Raw genomic sequence first — 9,807 nt, forward strand, 5'->3', positions numbered from 1 at the left:
GCTAACACACTTACCTCTTATCTTTTCTTTCCTCACAAAACCGATAGATCCTCCACTTCTTTTAAGTGTCTCCCAGCGCAATTCTTAGCATATTTTGGTTCCTGCAACTGGTCCGTCGGGTTATTTTCTCCCCAGAAACACTTCCCTTGTGCTTTTGAAAATCCGTTTTTTCCTATTTGTGTTTTCGTTTTTCCTATTTCTGTTTTCTTTTTTCCTATTTCCGTTGTCTTTTTTCCTGTTTTCTTAAGTTGCAGTCCGTTTGGCCTCTCAGGGCCACCGTATAAATATAATAAACGTGTCAGAGTAAGTCGGTAAATTGTTCTTAAGAACGTTTACAACTTTTAAAGGGCATCCTAAGATTTTTATTGGTTTACGGCCACATAGAGATTAGTGGCATATAGTTTAATAGCTGTATTTTGGTAAATCGGGTACTAATTATGTTTAGCAGTTGAACCGCATGCATTGAAAGTGCACTGAACCGCTGTCCATGGTGCTGGCAGCAGCTTTCTTCTGGTTTGTCTCGTTATAGTCTGGTGCTGTCCGTTGTGCTGAATATTGGGCGGTGTACAAAAATAAAGATGAATAATAATTTAAAAAAAAAAAGATCATTAATAATGCAAACGAATTTGTTAAACTGTATATGTCATCCAAAAAAAACGTAATTTGTGGATTATTCTGCATGGATTTTAATTCTGTTATACCTTATATTAAAAAAAAAAACATCTTATATTTCGGGCCATGTAACCGAATACAGAAATGCCACAAGATGCCGCTAGAGACAATGCAAAAAAATATAGTCGTTGGCGTTTAGAAACTCCTCCCCATTTAATGACGAAAAGATGAAACGTCACCATCTGGCATTGCTTTGTGAAAGAAACGCACAGACGATCAAGGCCCCAATGAGTGAGGATCCTTGGCGAGAGTGGATACATGAAGGGATATTTTTCATATTTGGCGTTTCTTTCCAGGAAGTATAAATCAGGATTCCATACTTTTGTATGAACAGCGATGGCTGCTCGAAGACAATGGGATAATATTTGGAGTCTGTTTTTCAGCCTTCTTTGTCTCTGTGAATGGTCCGTGGCTCAGATATCCTATTCCATTTTTGAGGAGGTGGACAAAGGCGCTGCGGTGGGAAATCTAGCGAAGGATTTAAATCTTAGTGTGCAGCAGCTTCAGTCAGCGGGTCTTCAGATTACATCTGGGTATAAACCCCCGTATTTTGATATCAATCTTGAATCTGGAGTACTTTTCGTTAGCGAGAGAATTGATCGGGAGGAGCTATGTCCTAATACGGTAAAGTGCTCTTTAAATATCGAGGCCATATTGAGTAACCCTCGCAGTCTTCATCGAATTGAAGTTGTAATCAATGATATTAATGACAATGCCCCGTCTTTTCAAGAAGATATATCTACAATTGATATGTATGAGTCCTCATATGTCGGAGAAAGGCATCCATTGCCGATAGCGCATGACCCAGATGTTGGCGCTAACTCAGTGAAGACTTATAAATTGAACGCGAATGATTATTTCTCTTTAGATATACAGAGTACTGGCGACCAGAGTGTGTCTGCTGAGTTGGTGCTGCAGAAAGCCTTAGATCGAGAAAAACAAGCTGTTATTGAGCTCACTCTGACTGCGATAGACGGAGGAAAATCTCCCAAAACGGGGACTTTGCAAATACAAGTTAATGTTCTGGATGTGAACGATAATTCACCCGTGTTCAGTAAATCTCTCTACAAAGTCCAAGTAATTGAAAATGCAAATATTGGCACACCGTTACTAACACTCACTGCGAGTGATTTAGATGATGGTATTAATGGTCAGGTTGTCTACACATTTACAGAAAGAGGACGTTTAAACCCCGATGACAAATTTTCCCTGAATAATAATACTGGGGAAATTACTGTGCGAGGAAATATTGATTATGAGGAAAACCAAGCATTTGAGATCCGCGTTCAAGCCCGAGACAGAGGAACTCCTCCTCGCAGTGCACATGGCAAAGTTTTAGTTGAAGTCATTGACGTTAATGACAATGCTCCAGAAATCTCAGTGTCTTCAATCATGAGTTCAGTGAAAGAGGACGCCGAAATAGGCACAGCTGTTGCTATGGTGACTATCACTGATCAAGACGGGGGTAAAAATGGCCTCACAAACTGTAAGATAACAGGTTCTGTGCCATTTAAATTAAAATCCAACTATAAAAACTATTATTCTTTGCTAGTGGACGGGCTTCTTGACAGAGAGACTGTTTCCCGATATGATATATATATTGTAGCTACAGATGAAGGGACGCCCTCTCTGTCCAGCACAACTGTTATCACTATTCACGTTTCTGATGTAAATGACAACCCTCCTAAATTCCCGAACTCTCCAATTACTCTGTATGTGAAAGAAAATAGTCCGATTGGAACTACTATTCATAAACTGACAACGACAGATCTGGATTTAAATGAAAACGCAAAATCAATGTATCATTTAATTAGCAGCTCTTCCAAGACCACGCAAATGGCTTCAATGGTAACTGTTAATTCAGAGACAGGAGATATAGTCAGCCTGCACTCGTTTAACTACGAGGAGTTAAAAACTTTCCACTTTAAAGTTCAGGCCACAGACTCTGGTGTTCCTCCACTTACAAGCAACGTCACTGTCAACATTTTAATCCTGGATGAAAATGATAATACTCCAACAATTCTCGCTCCTTACTCTGAGCATGGCTCCGTTAACAGTGAGAATATCCCCTATTCTGCTGAAGCGGGATACTTTGTGGCAAAGATCAGGGCTGTAGACGCAGACTCTGGATACAATGCGCTGCTTTCTTATCACCTGTCTGAGCCCAAAGGAAACAACTTGTTCAGGATCGGAACCAGCACCGGGGAGATCAGGACTAGGAGGAGAATGAGTGACAATGACCTCAAAACTCACCCCTTGGTGGTCTTGGTCTCTGATAACGGAGAACCCTCCCTGTCAGCTACTGTGTCGATTGATGTGGTGGTGGTTGAAAGCACGGCTGAAATCCAGACTCAGTTCAGACATGTGCCTGTAAAGGAGGACAGCTTCTCAGATTTGAACCTGTATCTGCTGGTTGCCATTGTGTCGGTGTCCGTCATCTTTCTGCTCAGCCTCATCACTTTAATAGCAGTCAGATGCCACAGGACAGACGGCACTTTCAGCAGGTACAGCGCCCCCATGATCACCACCCACCCTGACGGGAGCTGGTCTTACTCTAAAGCTACTCAGCAGTATGACGTGTGTTTCAGCTCAGACACGCTCAAGAGTGACGTGGTGGTCTTCCCCGCCCCGTTTCCGCCTGTAGATGCAGAACTGATCAGTATTAACGGAGGTGACACTTTTACCAAGACTCAGACTTTACCTAACAAAGAGAAGGTAAGGGTAAACTTTCTTTTCTGAACCTTTTAGGTCAACCGTAGCATAAAAAAATTGCACCTGTACTCCACGGAGACACTTACAAGGACCCAGGCTGAACCTGTTAAAGCGGTATTTAACATTTCCAGTTGTGTTATTTCATTACAGAAATTAACCAGTATATTAAGTACAATTTGGAGAACATTTTATATTTTCTGTTTTATTTTCGTTTTATACATACACAGTGTGGATTCGGTGGTGTGTATATGTGTTTTTTCTTCTGTTCATTATCAGACGAAATCAATCAACTTGTGAATTTAATTTACATATAGTATTAAATTAATTTAGTAACATTTCAGATGCATTTTACCAACAGTAAAAAAGAAGGTGAAATACTAAGAATCGCTCACAAACATCCGTTGACTATTTATGAAAGAGATATTGTGACAGTTGTGGCAGATGTCCACGTGGTGGCGCCGCAGACTGTGACACTGAGATTTCTGTGTCGTAGTTTCGTGCTCCTCCCAGTTGTACAAGAGGATGTGGCTCTCCGGGCTTTTTGACAAAAACGGCAAGGACGGTGCGAAAGGACCGAGGGTGTATATATTATTTTGTACATGTAGGTGTACACTATAATTTAGCGCATATCTGAAAGTGTATTTATAGTAACTATAGAAATTGTGAAAAGGTGACCTTGTTGGGATCTGCGTTTCAATTACATTGTGGATTTATGCATGTACCAATGAGGATGTCTATTGTTTCATATCTGGTGCTTGTGCTGCTGGAGTGTTGTCGGGAAGCGCAATCTGTGCAGCTCTCATATTCCGTGTTTGAGGAAGTGGATGTGGGGACTTCTGTGGGAAATATCGCTAAGGATTTAAATCTCAGCCTTCAGGAATTGGAATCTCGCATGTTTCAGATTGTCAGCGGCTCGAAAAGAAAATATTTCGAGGTAAATCTAAAAACCGGTGCTCTCTATGTTAATGAGAGAGTAGACAGAGAGGAGCTCTGTGCGAAGACCCTAAAATGCACAGTCAATGTAGAAGCTGTGATAAACAATCCTTTAAAGCTCTATCGGGTAGAAATAAATATTCTAGATGTCAACGACAACGACCCGTTATTCACGGAAAGGTCTCAGATTATAGACATAGCAGAGAATACTCTGCCTGGGATGAAATTCGCTTTGTCTGAGGCTATTGATGCAGATGTGGGGAAGAATATGGTTAACGCTTTTAAACTGACGCCGAATGAATATTTTTCTCTCGCTACCATCAAAGGCGGAGAAAGCGTCTATGCCGAACTAGTCTTACAGAAAACGCTGGACAGAGAGAAGCAGCCTGTGATAAATCTCACAGTGATTGCTGCAGATGGAGGGACTCCATCCAGATCTGGCACGTCACTAGTTATTATACATGTTTTAGATATAAACGATAACCCACCAGTGTTTAGTACCCCTTTGTACAAAACTCGTTTATTCGAGAATACACCAATCGGGACAAATGTGATTACACTAAATGCAACAGACGCAGATCAGGGAACAAACGGTGAGATAATGTATTCTTTGAGAAGTAAAGGGCAGGATCGTATATTAGAGATTTTTCACATTGATCCTGTAATGGGGGTGATCACAGTCAAAGCTAATGTTGATTATGAGGAATATACAGCGTTTGAGATCCGCGCAGAAGCTAACGATAACGCCCAGCCACCGATGTCTGCTCACTGTAAGGTGCTGGTTGAGGTAATAGACGTAAATGACAACGCTCCGGCGATAACAGTGACGTCACTCCTCAGCAGCGTAAAGGAGGACACAGGTGTAGGTACTGCGATAGCACTTGTATCTGTACTCGACCGCGATGGAGGTAAGAATGGTGAAATTAAATGTAAAATAAAAAATGATGTTCCCTTTAAACTAGAAACCAACTACAAAAACTATTATTCTTTAGTCGTTGACGGGGCCCTTGACAGAGAAATTACCTCCCAATACAACGTTACAGTTTCAGCGACCGATGAAGGGAGTCCGCCCTTAATGAACACAACTGTGATTACTATTCGCGTTTCTGATATAAACGACAATTCGCCTAATTTCTCAGAATCGGTTGTTAATGTCTACGTCAAAGAAAACAGTAAAGTTGGGGAGATTATTAAAAGGGTAACTGCACATGATGCGGACACTGACCGGAATAGTCAGGTGAGATATTCATTTTTAGAGAGTAACAGTAAATCAGTGCCGGTGTCTACAATGGTAAACATTAACGCAGAGACTGGAGACATAATCAGTCTGCAGTCTTTTAACTATGAGGAGTTAAAAAGTTTTCAGTTTAAAGTTCAGGCCACAGACTCTGGTGTTCCTCCGCTCAGCAGCAACGTCACTGTTAACATTTTAATCCTGGATGAAAATGATAATAATCCAACAATTCTCGCTCCTTACTCTGAGCATGGCTCCGTTAACAGTGAGAGCATCCCCTATTCTGCTGAAGCGGGATACTTTGTGGCAAAGATCAGGGCTGTAGACGCAGACTCTGGATACAATGCGCTGCTTTCTTATCACATGTCTGAGCCCAAAGGAAACAACTTGTTCAGGATCGGAACCAGCACCGGGGAGATCAGGACTAGGAGGAGAATGAGTGACAATGACCTCAAAACTCATCCCTTGGTGGTCTTGGTCTCTGATAACGGAGAACCCTCCCTGTCAGCTACTGTGTCTATTGATGTGGTGGTGGTTGAAAGCACGGCTGAAATCCAGACTCAGTTCAGACATGTGCCTGTAAAGGAGGACAGCTTCTCGGATTTGAACCTGTATCTGCTGATTGCCATTGTGTCGGTGTCCGTCATCTTTTTGCTCAGCCTCATCACTTTAATAGCAGTCAGATGCCACAGGACAGACGGCACTTTCAGCGGGTACAGCGCCCCCATGATCACCACCCACCCTGACGGGAGCTGGTCTTACTCTAAAGCTACTCAGCAGTATGACGTGTGTTTCAGCTCAGACACGCTCAAGAGTGACGTAGTGGTCTTCCCCGCCCCGTTTCCACCTGTAGATGCAGAACTGATCAGTATTAACGGAGGAGACACTTTTACCAGGACTCAGACTTTACCTACCAAAGAGAAGGTAAGATGCTTTCAACCACTAATTCCAGTTAAAGGGATACCACCCCTGTCTGTATTTTGATACCCGCACATAGCATAATACTGTAATGTCAGTGTACATGGTTTAATGCAAAATTCGTACATTCATACAGAAGAGTAGATTACATACGTTTTTATTAGTGTAATGCTGCAAATATGACTTCCCTCACTGAAGTATTTTCTTAATCAATCGACTATATGAAAAGTGCTGGTCTAATACAGTAAATAACTAGTAATTATATGGTCTGAAGCTGCATAATGGGAAAGGCGCTCTCCGCGGTGCTGATTTCTCTTTGTCTGCGAGTCTTTCGTGTTTAGCTTCATGTCCTAAAATAGCTTATCTGTGAGTCTCAACACCATAAACTTGTATAAATAAAATTTGGAAGTTACATGCCCATAAATGATCAGCTGGTCCATAATTTGTACCATATAATTTACAGTACCTAATATGTTCACCTGGAAAGGCAAAATCGTTGGTTATATAACTTGTAATGTTTTAACTGAATGTGAAGATTTTCTCTTTTCTACTTAACAAAACTCTTCCCTGATTGCGTAGTTCCAATTTACCTGGCTTTTTTTAGTGTGCACGACGTTTTCTGCAACACAAAAAGTTAATATCTTATGACATCTGATATTCGTGATCCATTTCTGGTGTGTTTGGGAAAACAAACAATCTCTAAATATTAAACTGTTGTCGATAAAAGGAACACTAGATGTCACCCTAGACCACAAACTCACTGATGTAAATTATGAGTTAAAGCTCCACCTTCATGGTTGGTGAAATATGAGACAGCCTCTGCGTTTCTGTCCGGGTTAGTAAATCGCCTCGTCTTGAACGATGGTATCTACGTGTAGAGAGCTTGGTAGTCTTTCGGATATTTGTCTGCATTAGTGAATGAAGTGCGTTTATTTCCCTGGAATAATATCTACAAAACAGAATGAGTCTCCGACACCACAGAGAGGGGGAATGGATGTTGTTCGCCATTACTCTTTGTTTATCCGGCTACTGTGTAGCTCAGATTTCCTACTCCGTTTCTGAGGAGGTGGACAAAGGCACGGTAGTGGGGAATATCGCGAAGGATTTGAACATTAATACACAACAACTGGAGGAACGAGGATTTCGGATTGTATCGGGTTACAGTAAGGCATATTTTGAGGCTAATTTACGGACAGGAGCTTTGTTCGTTGGCGAAAGAATAGACCGAGAAGAGCTTTGTCCTAATTTACCAAAGTGTTCTTTAAATATAGAGGGACTGTTAAACCATCCCATGAATATTTATCGCGTTGAAGTCAGCATTGTGGACGTCAACGATAACGCTCCGACATTCCTTGAACAAATCCATGTGTTTAATATCTCCGAATCGTCTTCAACGGGAGAGAGGTATCCGCTCCCGGCAGCTCAGGATGCAGACACTGGCAGCAATTCAGTGAAATCCTACAAATTAAGTCCAAACGAGCATTTCTCCATAGATGTCAGTAGCGGAGGAGACCATTTGTCTGCTGAGTTAGTGCTGCAAAAAGCTTTAGATCGAGAGAAACAATCCGTTATTAAACTAACATTGACAGCCGTTGATGGGGGAAAGCCTGTGAGATCTGGCACCATGCAGATTTTTGTGAATGTCATAGACGTTAACGATAACACGCCTTCATTTAGTAAGCCGCTTCATAAAGTAATCGTCAGTGAAAGTGTGCCTATAGGTACAACAATACTCAAATTAAATGCAACAGACTTGGACGAGGGTTCAAACTCAGACGTCAGGTATTCTTTACTGAAAAGAGGAAATGTAGATTCCCCTGAAAAGTTCATTGTTATTCCTGAGAGCGGTGAAATCATTGTGAAGGGTAATCTGGATTACGAGGAAAACACTGCATATGAATTACGAGTGCGCGCTAGCGACCAAGGCGCTTCCCCTCGTAGCGGTTATTCTAAAGTGCTGTTAGAGATTGTTGATGTCAATGACAATGCACCACAGATTTCAGTAACTTCACTTATGAGCCCAGTAAAGGAAAATGCTGAAATTGGAACAGTAGTTGCACTTGTGACTGTAACGGATAAAGACGGGGGGCAAAATGGCCTCACCACTTGTAAATTGAAAGATTCCATCCCATTTAAATTAAAGTCAAATTACAAAAACTATTACTCAATAGTAGTTGACGGTCAGCTTGACAGGGAGACTTTATCACAATACAGTGTAACTATAATCGCTACCGATGAAGGCAGTCCGCCTCTTTCAAGCAGTGCTGTAATCACTGTGCACATTTCTGATGTTAATGATAATGCACCAAGTTTTCCAGATGGCTATATTAATATTTACGTGAAAGAGAACAGTAAAGTGGGAGACATAATCACAAAAGTGACAGCATGTGACGCTGACACAAATGAAAATGCTAAATTAACGTATTCGTTAATAGAGAACTATCCGAAAGAATTTTCGATTTCAACTGTTTTAAACATAAACTCAGAGACAGGAGACATAATCAGCCTGCAGTCTTTTAATTACGAGGAGCTGAAAATGTTCCAATTTAAAGTTCAGGCCACAGACTCTGGTGTTCCTCCGCTCAGCAGCAACGTCACTGTCAACGTTTTAATCCTGGATGAAAATGACAACAGTCCCACGATTCTCGCGCCATATTCTCAGCACGGCTCCGTTAACAGTGAGAGCATCCCCTATTCTGCTGAAGCGGGATACTTTGTAGCAAAGATCAGGGCTGTAGACGCAGACTCTGGATACAATGCGCTGCTTTCTTATCACCTGTCTGAGCCCAAAGGAAACAACCTGTTCAGGATCGGAACCAGCACCGGGGAGATCAGGACTAAGAGGAGAATGAGTGACAATGACCTCAAAACTCATCCCTTGGTGGTCTTGGTCTCTGATAATGGAGAACCCTCCCTGTCAGCTACTGTGTCGATTGATGTGGTGGTGGTTGAAAGCACGGCTGAAATCCAGACTCAGTTCAGACATGTGCCTGTAAAGGAGGACAGCTTCTCGGATTTGAACCTGTATCTGCTGATCGCCATTGTGTCGGTGTCCGTCATCTTTCTGCTCAGCCTCATCACTTTAATAGCAGTCAGATGCCACAGGACAGACGGCACTTTCAGCAGGTACAGCGCCCCCATGATCACCACCCACCCTGACGGGAGCTGGTCTTACTCTAAAGCTACTCAGCAGTATGACGTGTGTTTCAGCTCAGACACACTCAAGAGTGACGTAGTGGTTTTCCCCGCCCCGTTTCCACCTGTAGATGGAGAACTGATCAGTATTAACGGAGGAGACACTTTTACCAGGACTCAGACATTACCTAACAAAGAGAAGG

At 42.1% G+C, this 9,807-nt stretch overlaps 1 protein-coding gene across 24 annotated transcripts in view; it reads left to right on the forward strand.

Moving 5' to 3' along the window:
• Positions 1 to 9,807, forward strand: part of LOC120724318 (protocadherin alpha-C2-like) — a 213,299-nt gene that overhangs the window by 135,139 nt on the left and 68,353 nt on the right. For 2 of the 24 annotated variants that reach the window (XM_040016451.1, XM_040016470.1), the window contains exon 1: positions 6,542 to 9,806. The exons of 20 other annotated variants lie outside the window; for them this stretch is intronic. In XM_040016451.1, the coding sequence (XP_039872385.1) occupies positions 7,431 to 9,806 (2,376 nt within the window). In that variant the 5' untranslated portion in view covers positions 6,542 to 7,430. Of the gene's footprint in view, positions 1 to 178; positions 3,388 to 3,408; positions 6,476 to 6,541; position 9,807 lie in introns of those variants that run through there. 2 more of the 24 variants (XM_040016448.1, XM_040016446.1) reach the window with 2 other exon arrangements.

Source organism: Simochromis diagramma, unplaced genomic scaffold, assembly GCF_900408965.1.
Source record: "Simochromis diagramma unplaced genomic scaffold, fSimDia1.1 OVJJ01000685.1, whole genome shotgun sequence".
NCBI classification, from domain to species: domain Eukaryota; kingdom Metazoa; phylum Chordata; class Actinopteri; order Cichliformes; family Cichlidae; genus Simochromis; species Simochromis diagramma.